Source organism: Passer montanus, unplaced genomic scaffold (genome assembly GCF_014805655.1).
Source record: "Passer montanus isolate IOZ18808 unplaced genomic scaffold, ASM1480565v1 scaffold23, whole genome shotgun sequence".
NCBI lineage: Eukaryota > Metazoa > Chordata > Aves > Passeriformes > Passeridae > Passer > Passer montanus.
Window position 1 is genome coordinate 206,106 of NW_024366926.1, and position 16,399 is coordinate 222,504.

The 16,399-nt window shown below is 40.7% G+C and overlaps 1 protein-coding gene across 6 annotated transcripts in view; it reads left to right on the plus strand.

Moving 5' to 3' along the window:
- The window catches only part of ZNF827 (zinc finger protein 827), a 114,512-nt gene that overhangs the window by 35,768 nt on the left and 62,345 nt on the right, over nt 1-16,399 (plus strand). For 4 of the 6 annotated variants that reach the window (XM_039710376.1, XM_039710377.1, XM_039710379.1 and 1 more), the window contains 2 exons: nt 2,728-3,738; nt 7,629-7,801. In XM_039710376.1, coding sequence (XP_039566310.1) covers nt 2,728-3,738; nt 7,629-7,801 — 1,184 coding nt within the window. Of the gene's footprint in view, nt 1-2,727; nt 3,739-7,628; nt 7,802-16,399 lie in introns of those variants that run through there. The other 2 variants (XM_039710380.1, XM_039710381.1) reach the window with 2 other exon arrangements.

Below are 16,399 nucleotides of genomic sequence, written 5' to 3' on the forward strand. Positions count from 1 at the left end.
CAAGTCAATGTGAATTAAAATTCTGCCCTGAAGGCCTTCAAAGGCAACTTTGCTTAGCAATGAAATTGCCAGGCTTCAGTGTTCTGCTTCTAAAGCAATTCACTGGTGTTTAAAGGGAGGCTTGACTGAGCTCATGATAAGACACTGATGCTGGCTTTTTCAGCATTAACCTTACAGCCTTCAAATACAGTGGGCTTGATGCTGCAGCAACTGGGAATTACTGAGAAAAGGAAAATTAGAACAGTGTCAGCAGTTAGAGGTCTGATTTCTGGCTACAGAAAGAAACTGCACTGGTGGAAAAAAAAAGTATCCTGCTGGCTTTTGGGATAGTGAGACTGGAGAGAAAATTTACCCTTTATTATAGAAATTGCATGGAGCTTTGAGAGGCCTTGAGTGGTCACAGGTAGATTAGCAACAGGAGAGGGAGCTCTCAGTGTGTTACCTGAAGAGAAGGGAAATCCTGAGCTTGGGAGCTAGCCTTTAAATGAAAAATCCTGCTCTCCTGCTGCTCCCTGTCAATAACATGGTGGTGGCTGCCCTTTTGTATAGGCAAGACCAATGGGGAATGTGCATGTCTGGAAAAAGAAAGAAATTGAGGTGTACACGGCAAGGAACAGAGAAGTTTGGGGGTTTAGTAAGCTGTAGATTTCTCGAAAAGTCCACTACTTCTTAGATCCATTTACACTTAAATATGCCTCAGACTGTAATGTTTGAGTGGCTTTCTGGGTGAAGGGAAATGCCATGCTCCCTATGAAAGGATGAGAAGTGCAGAGACAGAGAGTGGAGTTTGCAGGGGAGAGGAGAGATTGTTTCAACAGACAGATGAGTGGTAGGAAGCAGACTAGCTCTGGCTCCAGAGCTGAGTAGTGGTGTCAGCTCCAGGCTGTGTCCCAGAGGAGGTGCCCTGCACTTGGTGTATGAGTTCAGACAAAGTGCCAGTAAGATGCTTTTTTGGCTTCCAAACTTGTTTCCATCTGTGATGAGTGAATGGATCTCTCATGTGAGTGCACCCAGCTGTACAGACATGCTCAAGTTACTTTTTTAATGTTCATGGGGTGAAGAGGGAATACATTCAGTTCTCCTTTAACCTACATAAGTGCTGGTTCAACTGATTAGCATTGCTCTCCTTTATTTGAATGTGCATGGTACTTGGCCTTTATGCACATGTTATTGCTGAGCCTGTGTTGTTAACTTTGACAATACCAAAATAATTCTGGCTAAGAGCTTGGATGTTTGTTTGGTTTTGTTTTTTGTTTTGAAAAGGGAATATGCTAACCCTCTTCTGCTTGAATTACAAACCTAAGGTAATTGAGTTTATAGCCAGCTTCTAAAATATTGCTGACTTTTTTCCAAAGGGTTTTGAATAAAAGAAACTTTCTGTGAGAGATTGTGCTTCATATTCTAAATAACATAAAAAACTCCAAAGACTTTGCTTTCAGAGTGTACATTTGTATCTCTGTATTCAAGATACATTTGTCTGAGGTTTTCCTCCTTAAATTTTTTTGGATCAAAGCAATAATAGAAATCTAAGTTTTATTCATTAACTTCTTTCCAAGTTTTGTAATTTTCTGGAATTAAATTGGGAATCTGGGAATAATACTTGATCATAGACACAACGCATATCATGCAGGCTTATTTCCAGAGTGTCAGTGGAGGGTTATATTAAATACTTTTGTCTTGCTGTAGTGTGATTACAAAGATGCTTGTGCAGCTTGGGACATTGTGTCTAAAAGCAAGAAATGTGAGATGTATCTGGCAAGAGGAGATAATATAAATTTAATTCTAGCATTGCTGTTGTTCTTTACTGTGTTCTGATTGGGCAGGAAGATCTGGCAAAAAAAAAAAAAAAGAGTCTTGGTCACATCTGTATGACTTTGAATACCTGTCAGGAAGAGGAGCAATCCAGGGTCACAGTTCCTTAAACAGTGCCAGGTCTCAGGTGTTTTGCAATTACCAGAAAGGAGAAAATGTAACTTAACTGCAGTGGAACCAACACTTTTGCTTCTTTTTTCTTTTCAGCTGAACTAAGTTCAGTTTAGGATGATCTTTAAAACTTTATTAAACAGTGACAAATAAATAAGAGTAACTAGAGTCTGCATATGACAACACTGTGTGTGTGATACTCTATTCCCAAGTAGCTGGAGTGATAAGAGCTTTAGTCTGCTTTCATGTATTAGTCATTGCAGCTATTCAGGAATGAATTGTGAATTATTAGTACAAACTTATTTTATTTTATTTTAGATAGGGGTCACTGCAGTATTGGTCTGAGATTTGAGTAGCTACACACCTGATCTGCCTTTGAAGGCACACCTGTGCTGGCTGTAAAAATACAGAAGTATCCAGTACTTTCTGATCTGTTAAATCCCTGCCTTATACCAGAGACTTCATAATATTTTGCAGGATGTACAGACTATGCCAATAAAGAATTGTTTGCAATACATGAATATATATAATGTTTATGTGTATTGTTGCAGTTTTAGCTGCTTTAGTTATGCAGACTGAAAGATGACAGGTTTGTCATCATTTTGTCTTCTAAGAAAGCTTTATTCATTTTGAAAAGCTCTTTTTTCTGGTCACTGAATCCAGGCTGATTCCAAGCCCGTGCACTTTAGGGGAGTGTGCTAGGGGACTATTCAGGGGGGTCATGCAGAGGTCAGGCATGCTTCATGCTAAGAAACTGCTTTACACAGATTTGGGAATAATGCTGTTGTTCATGGTTCCACACAGATGGTACCAGACAGGAAGAAGTGGAAGGTGAGCTCAGTGAAGAAGAACGCTGGTTTGGGAATTCTTCAGAAACTCCTTCGGAAGCATCATATGGAGAAGTCCAGGAGAACTTTAAGTTGTCTCTTGAGGACAGAATTCAAGAGCAGTCCACCTCCCCCGATACCTCTTTGGGAAGTGTGACGCCGAGCAGCAACACAGCGGAGCTGGGATCCATTGAAAATGAGGCACTAAGGGACACACTACAGAGCAAGGAGCACCTTTCTCCAGATGTGTCCTCTCTGGGTGAAGAGGAACCTCCTGGTCCAAACAAGCCACTGAGCAGTAACCTGAGGCGGCTCCTGGAGGCTGGCTCCCTCAAGCTGGATGCTGCTGTTACAGTCAATGGCAGAGTCGAGTCCCCTGCAAATCTTGGCTCCAACATCTCCTTCTCTCCACCTGCTCACCATGCCCAGCAGCTAAGTGTGCTTGCCAGAAAGCTTGCTGAGAAACAGGAACAAAGTGACCAATACAATGCAGGCAGTCACTTTATATGGAATCAAGGTAAGTGGTTGCCAAACTCAACCACCACCTGTGGTTTGTCCCCTGATTCAGCTATCCTGAAGCTGAAAGCCGCAGCCAATGCCGTTCTGCAGGACAAATCTTTTTCCAGGACTGAGGACACGATACGATTCGAATCCTTTTCCTCGCCTTTTAGCTCTCAGTCAGCCAGCTCCACGTTAGCAGCTTTATCTAAGAAAGTGAGTGAGAGAAGCATGACTCCTGGGCAGGAGCATCCACCTCCAGCCAGCTCTTTCCTTTCCCTGGCTTCCATGACCTCTTCAGCTGCCCTTCTCAAGGAGGTTGCTGCAAGGGCTGCGGGCACCCTCCTGGCTGAGAAGAAGAAATCACTGGTTCCTGAGGATCCTCTGCAGCTTTCAGAGATGAAACAAGAGAAAGCAACTCCACCACAGTCTTTGGAATTACTGTTACTACCAGTCCCGAAGGGAAGAGCATCCAAACCCACTAGTGCAGGTATGGATACAATTTGAACCATGAAGTAGAATGTATTTGTTTTGCTATAGGCTTATATAACATCTCTTCAGTGGGTCTGGATTTGGTTTGATTCCATGTCTTATGAAAATAAGAAATAAATACTTTAGGTGAACAATAGAAAAGCTTTTTGAAGTACCACTTTGAGACCAAGCTGTCACAAATGTTTCCCTATTTTAAAGGTGTCAGTGTACAGTTTGGTACATTTTTTTCCCCTTTTATTCCATACAATAGTATTTTCCTCTCTTACCAAGTTTAGAATGTGTCCACAAAAATATTTAATGGAGAAGATCAAAGAATCCCTGTGAGGGAGCTCACAGTATCAGTGAGCATGTACATAACTAGTGCTTTTGAAATATTGGACAAGGGAGAATTCTCCCTCCTGCTGTCTTTGTCACAAATGGACTTTTGTGTAATCGCTTACTATCCTGTCCTAATTTACCAGAGTATATTATTGTGTTGCCACTTTTCATTAGGTTTTTTTTTTTTTACAATCCTTTGTTGTTAACAAAAAAAGAAAAATCCAACTAAACTGCATTTCTCTAATTTGCTCAACAAGAACCATTTTACACATCTGACTTTCCTTCATCAGTTCCAGCTGTTGACAGTCAAGGAATCAGGGTTATAGGGAATAAGAAGAAACTGTCTGGGTAACAAAAGCTTTAAAGAGCTGGCAAGCCATGCAGGGGAATTTAAATGATCCATCTTCAAAATAAGGAAAAATAATTTCTTTCATCTCTTTCTATAAAAAGTTCACATCACGGATTCAAATTTCTGGTGGAGCATATGGCTTCAGGTGTCATCAGTGTTCTGCTGCAAAGGAAAAGGAAGCATGGCAGATATCTTCATGAGATGCACAAAGTGGTTTAGTATATTCCAGCTTTATCAGGCTGAGTTTTATCAGGAGTACTAGCCTGGCTGCACAGGTGTGGCAAGCCAGTGTACAGATATGAAGCCTGACATGCATGTTGTGTAATTGCCCTGCTGTTTTTCTGCCCTAACCTCTTTGTTTAGGGGTTTCCTGAGGCCCAGTGTGTCCCTGTGCAGCTCATGGTCAACACTCATAGTTTAGAAGTTTAGCATAGCTTAGTAGCTATTGGATGGACAGTGCTCATGTCTCCCTTGGAAGAGGAGGAGGAGGGATGCAATGAGTAACAGCCAGTACCAGTTTTTGCTCTGTGTTACACATGTGTTCTGCAAATGCTTAACTGCTGTGTTTTGCCAAGGCAATTAAAGTGGCAAACTATTCTTGGCATGGGCCTGGCCGAAGGTTGTCATTAGTTCAGATGAAGTCCTTTTAGAGTAACATAAGCTAAAAGCTGAATGTGTACATTTGCCGTGAAAATAAATGTTACATATTCCTGATTCCTTTTGCTCAGAAAACCTTATGGCATGAAAATATTGAAAAAATCCAAAACAAAAAAAAGGTATATAATTATATAATGCTTTACCTTGTTGTGTGTGTCTGATTGTTCCTTGAGATTTTTTTGTCTTGTACCACGAGAGAATTATCTTTTCCCAGTAGGTATAGCTTGAGAGGTCTTTTTCCCCAGACTCACACATTGAACTTTTACACTGATGAGTTTGCTTTGCTGTTATGGATCTGATTCACTTCCCCACCAGCAATGTGTAGCTTTGGTTATGAGATCAATACTCAGTAGATTAATTAGATGTAAGTAAGGAACAGCAAGGATGGAGGCTATTTAAAGAGGAGTAAGTTAATAACAAGAGCATGCCTGCTGCTCTTTAGTCCACCACATTGAGCTATTTGCTCAGAATTATTTCAGGCAAGGAGCTGGAGCCATGGCTTATCAGAGTGTAGTTGCCTCTGAAATGGCATGTCAGGTTTGGTCAGCCTAATCATGACCTGCATGTTTATTATAGTAAATTGGTACAGAGGAGATTAACTTTTCTATCAATCTGTTACTATTGCCAGTTTTATAAACTGCTTACACATTTGGGATGAAGTTGAAAAGGGAGCCTGAAATATCTGTTAAGTTCTGGTTGTTTTGAAAGAGTGTGGGTGACATACCTTTCTTTTACTGACTGAATACTTATTTGGTGTACCTTAATGCCTGTGATGCTTGTAATTGTGTTCCCAAAACTTCTTTGGGAAGCACTGGCTGATTCTCTCCTCACTGAAGTACTGTTGTGATATAAAATAGACATCAATATAAATGAAGGAAAGCTGAAACCCCTGATTTTATTCTGAGCTTCATGCAGTATAGAGCTAACATGGTTCAGCTCTGGAGCACACTGGCACAATTCCTGAGTAACACTAATTGGCACTGTTATTGGTAAGGTCACATGCATTCATCCCACTTGCTTGCATATTTTGTAATGTGCTAGATCACCATTGATTGATCTTGATTGCAGATTTATTTTTAAGGGGGTCAAAACCAGGTGATATCTTGTTACACATTTCTCTTCTGGGTGATAACCAGAGGCTGAAGAAAATATGTGACAGAAAGAAAAGACATGATAGGTAAAAAAGCCACCCACGTATTTTTTTCTGCGGTTTGTCTCTCTCCTGCCTTTTGTGAAGAAAAAAGTGAAAATATTTTAAAACAAACATAAGCAGTTATGGCATTGGTTTTGGCTTGCTCTTTATAGAGAGTCAGAGAGGGGAACTATTTGATATTTTAGGTCTGATAAAATATTTTACAAGGAGAATTTCTGAACTTGCAATAGTACATGCTTTGACATTGTGTCCCTTTATGTACTTACATAATGACTGCCTAATCAGTTGAATTACAGTGAGTTTGTTTCCTACTTAATTGCAAGAATTGTATTTCGGGATGAGACAGATCTTTCTGGAGGTTTTTATCACTTAGTTCCTCATCAAGGGAATTTGATATTTGCTAGATTCTTATCAGTGATAGTAATGAGATTAAATAGTCTGAGAGAATTTTTGAATAGCAAGATGCACATTGCTGAGCTCTGGGTATTTGAAAACAGTCTTTTCTTTTACAGTGAGGAAAAGGACATCCAGTTCCACTGTAATAGTAGGCCTTCCTTTATAATAATGAGAGGAAATTGTTGTGAGAGGTTGGATGGATGCGAGGGTTAGTTGTGCAAAGTCAGCAGCAGGGAATTTCTCCTTCAGCCTTGTGATGGTTCTGCAATTGGAAGTCTAACCATATTTTCCTGATCAATGCCACCAAATCCTTTTTTTAGGTGAATTGAGCAGTAAAGCAGAGTGCAGACATTTAGAAAGGCAGTAGATTTAAAGCCCTGGCAATTAGAGGAGCAGAAGGAAACCTATGACCTGGAGACCTTTGATGGCTGATGCTGCAGCAGTATCTGCTTGAGCCATAACTAAACCATTTCAGCAGCAGGACTTCCAAAGTCTTTCAGTTCTGGTGTTAAATATATCTGTCATGCAATACCAGAATGCTTTTCAGTTAAGTTGTGGATTCTTCCATGCTGCTGTCTAACCATCACATGTGGAAATTGATCATTTTTTAACAGTTATGCATATTTTCTATACTCTGCTACAACCAGCCTTTGATAGGAAATGAAGCCGAAAAGTGATGATTATGAGAGGCATTCATCTCAGTGCAGTTCAATTACAAGGAACATTAGGACCCAGGTGAGAGAGAGTAGCATCCTCTACTGATTAGTGAAAGGAAGTTTGGAGCATTAACCTTTATAAATTATGGTGACCTTTCTCAGAGGGATAATAACTAGATCCAGGGGAAAAGGTATATGCAGGGGGGAATGGAAACTTCTGATACCTGTTGTTGTTCAACCATGTCTCTTTACAGATGAAACTTGAGAAATCATTGAGAAATGATATCTTGAGCATGTTTACAAGGGGAAAGTATTTGACAAGTGGCTGTAAAGGATCCTCTCTTTTTCTTCCTGCTAAGCCTCAGAAGAAGAAGGGGGAAAACCTTTCCAGTGTCCCATCTGTGGTTTGGTTATCAAGAGGAAGAGCTACTGGAAACGGCACATGGTGATTCACACAGGTTTGAAGAGCCATCAGTGCCCTCTCTGTCCTTTCCGCTGTGCACGCAAGGACAATCTCAAATCACACATGAAGGTAAGGGAAATCTTTACTGACAATCAAAATACTCAAATCATCAGTCAAAAAGTGATAGTATAACAAAGCTATTTCATTTGCATTTGCAAGAACAAAATTTCCCTGGCTGTACTACAAATGATGCCTGTACTTAAGTAAAGAGGCCATGAAAAGAAAGAAATCACTTTCATTCCATTGCTGGCCTTTCCATTTTATGCAATGTGGAAACTGCCTTGGGTTATGTCAGTTGGGTGCAGCACAAGCTGTATGTGGCTGATTCAGTTCCAGACCTGGAAGCACCAGAAGCAGGGATGTTGGTTGGGATGTGACACCACAGTCCTCTCAGTGCTACTCCCAGGGTGCCAGTGCATGATAATAACCCTGCATGCCAGTGTCTCACTGTAAGTGGGCAAACCACCTTGGCCAGCTCTAGCAGGGATCTCTCCATCACTTTCTACAGGCAGGCCTGCAGTTTTAACTTTTTTCTTGCTGTAGCTTTTAACTGTGGGCATTTCAGAAGTGAATCATCCAAACCAAAATGAATGATAGATCATACTGTAATATTTTGTTTTCAGGTTTAAAATGTGTTTTTAACTCAGACTAAGTTTTGTGCTCAAGCTGAAAATGACCTTCTGAAGGAAGCAACATCTGTGTTGATACAGAAAAATATAAAAACATGAAGAAACTGATTGTCTGCTTAGCTGAAGTACTACATGGTTGCAACAGAAAGTGCTGAGTCTTGCAAGCTGTAGAATATTCTTGAGGAAGTTAAAATGGTTACCTGTCCTCTTAGCCCTTTGATTGATAAGCTGAAGTGAAAACATTTCTCTTGTTAATGCAGTTGAGTTTTATAATAATAGTGAAATATTTTATTATAATTACCATTGTTTCTGTTTTAGATGAATGTGTGTAACAGGGTATCAGACTGGTGTGAGGGGGGACAGAAATGCCTGTTCAGGTTTCATACATGCTATTGCAGAATCTTGGTTTACTGGATGAGAGTATGGCCTTGCTTACACTCAAGAAGCTGTTCCCTTCTGTGTAAATTATTCAGATTCCTCTTGTCACAACATCAGATCTTGCTATGGTTTAAATTGTTGCTAGGTCTTAAATCATCCCCCTATAGTCTGAAGGCTCATTCCTTAACACTTCTACTGTAGATCAGTGCCCTGTTCCCAGGCATCCTCAGTGTATCATGCTAATCCTTACCAAGTAAACTCAGTGATTTTGGCTCTCTCTTTTAGGACTTGCTGTTCCATGTTGACTAGAGGGCACAGATGGCCAACCTAAGCAGAGGATGAATAGATAGGATGGGAACCCAGCATGGAAAGAAAGTGGGAGTTTTTGTTTGTTTTCAGCTGTTGACAACCTGCAGAGAAGTGTGCATCACCTAGAAGCTTATTACTCCCTGGCAAAGACCTGTTGCTGTCCCCTGCTTTGTAAAGGACATCCCTATTGTTCCCTGCAGAAATAATTGTTCTCTGCATTTTTAATTTTTTTTTTGCCTTTTTGGAAAAAAAAATGTTGTTTGAAGGTTGACGGACCATCCCTTCCTTTTTGGCATGGTGATTTCTGCAGGTGGTCACAGGTAGGATGTTGGACAAAATCAGGGACTTTTTCACCATCTCTGTGTGTTCTTAAAGTGATGGCTTCCTGAGCCCCTTGTGCCTTTTTCTGCTCCCCTCCCAGCATTAATGCTTTCATTAACTGAGCCTGCATCTGAATAAAACATACTTCCTTGTACAATCATGTAGCATGCAGTGTTAATTATTTGGTAATATTGTGACTGTGACTGGGTAATGCTTAGTTAGAAACCCCTGAGGTCAAAGTCAGGCTTGCTTGACTCAGTGTAAGAGATTGCAGCCACCTTCAGCCTTACTGTGGAGGCCTGAGCTGAAGTCTCCTCCATCACTGCAGTCCAGTCATAAAGGTCATGATGGACTTGGGCATCTTTGTTGGCAGAGCTGTCCTTATTTGAGGTGAAAGCAATTGTCTTACAAAACCAGGTGGTTTGCATTTGTTTTTTGGTCTTACAGATAGATGCAAAGAATCACAAGCACAACAATCTGAAAGATAATATTTGACGTTAGTTTCAGTTTCATACACTTTTCTCAACTGACTAAGCCATTAATAGAATTACTTTCTATCACATCAAAACTGAAGCAGGTGAATGAGGAAGGGGCATGTTAGTCTTTGTCCAAAAGTGTCAGACATAATTTGAATTCCTTTAGTTGGAAGTATAAATTGGTAACAGGATTTTATCCTAAACTGATAACAAAAACTTTTTTTTAATGAGATTTCTTTTTCCATGATAAACAGTGCTGCCTTTAAATCTATATGTATATGTTATTATAAAAACTGGAACAACATTGCCAACAGCATTCAAAATGGACTAAATGCTCACCAGAAATGGTACAGTACAGCTGGGAACTACTTAGGATGCAGTGTTCTGGTTATGCCAGCTGGGTGTGTTGGTTTTCCTATTTCCTTAGTATCCTTTGGGAGCTACCTGGCCTTGTTTCCTTTCTGGCAGGCAGCCCTTAAAGGTAGAGCTGCTTCTGCTTCTCCACCCATTTCTCCCCATGTGTCAGCTGCGGCTACAGGTGAAGACAGATTTTTCAAAACCAAAAAGGCCACTCAGAACTAAGGTACTGGGCTGGTGTCATTCATTACAAGCTAACTTTTATTCCAGGATGCTGTAACAAGCCAAGCTTTTTTCCAGGGGAAGGTAAATTACCTTAAAATCTTTGTTTATGCGACTCTTTGGTTTTCATTTTTTTTTCTCTGTTGATAAGGATAAGAGGCAAAATGTGTTTTGTTCAGCTGCAGTCCTCAAAATCTGATTATTTTGCTTTTGTGTCCTACTAGGCAACATAGCCATGAGCTTGAACCGCCTTATTTTTTTTTCCTAGGGTCTTGTAGGCATTCTCCACCGAAACTGGTTATTTGGCGATTTAATTTCCATGAGTGGTCTGTGTGTCCACATGGGCCTTCCTTACTGTGTCTTTAGGCTAATGACCCATAACTATATAATATATATACACTGTGTAATTTTATGATAATTGTAATATGTCTATGTGACTGACCCAGAACACAACATTGCCAACATTTCTGGGGTTCTGTCCCCTGCTATGGAGAGAATCTTAATAGAGAGCTGGACTGATTCCAGCCCTGACCCGTATTCAGATCTGCATGTGCTACCCACCTCATGGATGAAGCTTTCTTCCACTAAGGGCACTTTGCCAGGGCCAGCTCACAACTGGAGGCGAGGAAGTGAAAGGAGCAAGAAGGGAAACAGAAGGAAAGTTTCCACACAGACACACAACAAACAAGGGGGGCTGAGTAGCCTGCCTTTTAAGGCATGGAGTGTTAACTATAATTGTTATATTGCGTTTAGATTCCACAGTGATAGGCACCTTATAAAAATTCTAAAATAGATGTAGTGCAGAATTTTATTAGGTTTTTTTTTGGAGGCAAATTGTAGCACATGCATAACTACAAGTTTGGGCTCTTATTCCCAATAATGTGGGGGGAGCTGATTCTGGTATCACAGCATGGTTTCCAGGGATGCTGAGAGCACTGAACTGAAAATGAAGCTGGAGAAAATGAATGGGTAACTGAGAGAGGTGTCTTGTCCAAGCAGGCAGTAAGTATTATTCTTGAGTCCTTCTCTCTATTTATCAAAATATATGTTCGGTTGGAATATGTTTTCTTCTTGAGACTATGTACTTCTTCTGCAGAAGGCAATGGAAAGTTGTGGTGTAATTCAGCAAGATGTAGTTAAGCTTTTCTGGTTTTCCTGGTAGGGATTACATTTTCCTCAGAGCAATACCACAAGCACCAGTCAGACTTTGGCCAATTGGTGCCTTTGGATCATGCACATATCTTCCTCAGCAATTGGTGGACAGATAGGCTGTGAGATCATCCAGATATGTTCCAAGAAAGCAACAGGATATTAGCTGAGCACTTGGAAGGGGCAGTGAAGAAGAGGAGCATATGGCCAAAACCAATATCTATAACTGTTCCTTGTGCTGCTATATAGGCATAAGGCAGGAATGGATGAGCTATCTGTTGTAGCAGTGGAAAAGAAGTTTGGCATTGTGGACATGTGGTGAAACATGAGAGTTTGATAGAAAATGAGGGAAGATGAAGCTTAACAGGAAGGTTCAGTGCAGTGGTCGGCAGGACATGTGATGCTCAACCACAGGATTTTCCTACTTGTGAAGAGCAACCATCTCAGTGAGAGCCAGATTAATGTTCTTGCCTAGAACAAAGAGGGTTATGATCAGCCTTGCAGTTAGGGAGCCTATTAATGACATGATAGCAGGAATCAGGAAAGGTCCTGAGGAATGGGGCCAGGTGTTCAGTTCCCCTTGGTGATTTGCTTTTTTTTCTTTCTTCCTCAGCTAGTGCCAGATAACTGCATGAGCTTTCCTAATCCATTTTGGTGAAGTATAGGACTGGTTCTTTTCAAAGCATCTTCACCTCTTGGGAGAGGGAGGTTGAATGTGTTTTGTGGGAGGGGGTTTTGTTAATTTTTTAAGTTAAACTTGAAGACCCCTGGGAGGCACCTGTGATTCCATGACCTCCCCAGCAGCTGAGGGGAGCTAATGAAAACTTGCATAGCTTTTCAACACATAAAATCTGTGCCCAGAGTCTCAGACAGGCACAGAAATGACTTCAAGTATCTCCCTTTTAATCTCACTTTTTGCATATGGGACAAGCATAAGACAGGACCTTAAATCTTTTCAAAAAATAATTTTTTTAACACCTAATCCAGGCCAGCACTGCAGAGAGACCTTTTTTCCCCCTTGTTTTCAAGCAAAGCAAGGAAATACTGTAAAAAAGAAAATACTATATAAATAACATATGTGTCTTAAGGGGAAGGATCAGATCAAAACTAGTAACACAGCACTAAACTTTTGAAAATGCAATATTTTAAAAATGAGGGAATTTGTTGGAAAAGAGCATGAAATGAAAAAGCAGAGGGCACATGCTAGATGTTAAAATGGAAAGTGTACTCAGTTTTTAAAATAATCCCACAAAAGAAACGTGAATGCCTGTGTCTCATAACCAGAAAGTAGAGTCTGTGCAAAGCATTACCCAGCTTTAGGGAAGGGGAAGGGAAAAGATCAACCTCAGCAGTACCACAAAATTGCAGGATGTGCCTGTGTCACCCTTTTCCTCACCCCTACTCCTGTTTTACCCTCTTTGGTGGGATCACCTGTATTTGTAACTGTGGTACATGTGTATGGCTGGTAAATCAGCAGGGATGTAGCTTAGAAGTATGAAAATATGACTTAAGAAGTGGCTTATGATACCAGGAAAGTTACAATGTCCACAAAAAAAAAAAAACCAAAAAAAAAGAACAACAACAAAAAACCCAAACCAAAACAACAAAAGTAACAGAAAAACCTGCACATTGATACAAAGGATGTGATAGGAGAGGGACATGTGGATTCTGTAAAAGAGAATCATATGTTCCTCTACTAAGATGTTTTGAGCACGTCAGGAAAATCATGGACTCTAAAATCAGTTGAAATTTATTTGGTCTATAAAAAAAGCCTTTGGCAAAGCTTCTCACAGAGAAGCTGCCAAATAAATTAAGCAATGTGATGTACTATGGCAAATTAGAAATTCACCAAGAGACAGTAAAACAAAGGGTAGGAAGGAATTAGCAATTTTAAGCATGACAAAAGGCTAACAGAGGGGTGTTCCATTACTAAAAGTGAAATTGTGCATATTTTAGCAAATGTGATCTACACAGAGTGATGACTGTGGGGAAGAGAATTATTGATGGTACAACCTTATGTGCATGTATTGAGATTAAAAAAGGCAAAGCTTGAAAGGGAACAAAAGGAGGATGGCTGCCTGATAAACAAGGGGGCAAATGAAGTTATTGTTGACAAATAGAAAGTACTGTACCTTGGAAACCAGAGTCTAATAATGCACCTGCCTGTCGGATATAATGAACTGTAACTGCTCAGGAAAAATATCTGGATATTGTTATAGACAGTTCAATGAAAACCTTTTCTTGGCATGCACAGCAGTGGTTAAAAAGCACATTAGATATTTGAGTGTCTGGAGAATAAAACAGAAATAACACTGAAAATGTAACAATGTTACTATTAGCATATGGTATGCTGCCACTTCTGGTCACTGCATTAGAAAAGACATGAGAAATAGAAGGGATTTTAAAAGCTGGTAGTGAAAATTATTAGTAGGATGGCAAGAAAGGACTGCCTTTGAAGAAAGAAGCTGAAAAGAATGGGAGTGCCAGAAGAGCGACAGAGGTGTGATCAGAATAATGCTTGATACAGAAGATGAACTGAATGGCCTCTTTTTTTTTCTTTCTTGTAATGTGAGAATGAAGAGGCAGCAAGAGAAACTGAGAGAAACAAAAATTTAAAATTCTTACCAAGAGATAACTTGTACCCAAGTCCTCAAACAAGGCCTGAAGTTTGTAAGGATTTGGTAATTCTGTGAAAATTACTGCAAGTGTCATAGCAAGCACACACTGAAAAAACTGCAGAACCACAAAATATCATTTGAGACTGGGCAGGCTGCAGGGTCAGAATTGACATGATACAAGTCCTTTGCCCAGTCAAGGAGAACATCCCTGGTTAAAGGAAATAAACTCTGAAGCCAGAAGCCCTTAAGTGGTTCTGGCATAAGTCAAACAGCAGTTTTCTGGGATTTTGAAAGGAGCATTGTGTATGAGCAGGTTGTGCACTGTGGTTTGTTGCAGTGTAATTCAGAGAGATCCAAATCTGGCAGCAGCTGGGCTCAGACTGGTACTTTGGGGAAAACCTGCCAGCTGCACTCTTGTCTCCTCCTGCCTGTGGTTCTTGCAGGAAGAGCCTCTTGGAGTCTAAAGAAGACATCTGATGGTTTAGGTAGCATTAGCACAGTATAAGAGCCATTCTCTGCCTCATGGAGGGAGCAGGCAGCTTTTTGGAGTCTAATATTGCGAGGCCTAAATCTCCCCTGTGGCTTTCTGTGTAGCTCTGCGGGGTTTCTTGTTTTTCATTCTGCAGCAAGTAGTTTCTGCCTTGACTCTTTCCCCCAAATGGCAAAGAATGGCAATTCTTGGATCTTTTAGCTGCTGCTGAATGAGAAAATAAGGGCTAGATTTTCCTCTAGTGGTATTTTAGCTTAGTCTTAGCGTTCAAATGTTTTAATTAATGTTATTTATTATTTTAATAAAATAAGAGTTAAAATCTTATGGTGGAAATGTACTCTGGATATTGGGGGGGCCAAATCTTTGCCTTAATGGTTTTTTTAAATTTTTTCTTGGTCTAAAATTTTTCCTTTCAATACTCAAAATATTTGGGTTTGAAGTCTGTCATTCCTTGGCTGTGAGTGAGAAACGCTCTTTATTTTATGAGAAATCCATTGGTGATGAAGTTCGAGCAGGAGAAAAAAATTCAAATCAAATGAATCAGTGGCTCCTATTTTCTTCCATTCTCAAAAGGTATTGCAGGGGTGGCATGCCATACTCCCAGGGAGAGGAGGTGGGCTCCCACACAGGCTCTGTCACCTGCCTGCTGCAGTGACAGCCTTCTGAAGGCATGGGATCAATGGTTGTGATAAGGAACTCTGGAAGATGTGGTTAAACACATAGGCAGGGAAATGCTGATTGAAGGGGATCCTGGAGAGAAACCCTGGCACACAGAATCTGTGGGTGTAAGAGATAAAGTTGCCATGGTGAGGGTGCTGGCTGCCCTGAGTACATCTCGGTGTTCTCTGTGAAGAGTGCTCACACACTGCTGTGCTCACAGACCATCCTGCTTCTACTAGAGTACACTAGCAATCTGGTTGGCATTTTCATTGTAACCTGCTAATATTTAGAATTTATTGTGCTGCTATTCTTCTGCAAGGTTGCTTTAAATATGTGTTAGATTAGCATTAGCTTCTTTTTTTTTTTCTTTTAGTTGTTGTCAGGTGCAATTATAGGATTCCAGAATTGCTTTGTTTGTAAATGTCATGCTTAGACAGTATTGAGAATGTCATTCTGTCCAAAAGAAATTCTCTCTTGCTATCTGTCTAGCACCTCCAGAACCACCGAAGAACCACTGAATGAAAAGTTACATGGCACAGGTGAAATGTGTCTTCACTGAATACAAAAAGTGCAAAAATGGGGGCATCCCCCAGCTCCACATTTCAGCAGACCTGAGTTCTGAGCTTGTGTAGAACTGGAAATCCTGGATCTGAGCTTGTGACTGAGTTCCTCTTACAACATAGGAAGTTAATCAGGCCGAGTCTAGCACTGTGTGAAGCTCCAGCCTGAATTCTGACAGAGCCTTGTTTGGGAAATGCTGCTGTTAGCCTGGGGCACTGTGGTGTCTGCACCAGGACCCTCAGCTAGAGCTCAGCTCTGCAGGAGACTGGAAAGTGCTGAAAGCCTTCGCTAAAGCTAGGCTTTCCAAGCTCCCTGGTGTAGATTTGCAGCCCTCAGGGTTTTTGGACTCCTAAGCTGTAGCAGCAAACCTTAGATCCCTGGCACATCTGGCTTCTTCTGAGCCAAGCCCAGGGAGCAGGAGGAAGGAAGAGTGCCACTCAGTAGGGTAAGGGAATCACACCTTGTTTGCCAGGAGTTCATCAAACCCCTCCATGTTT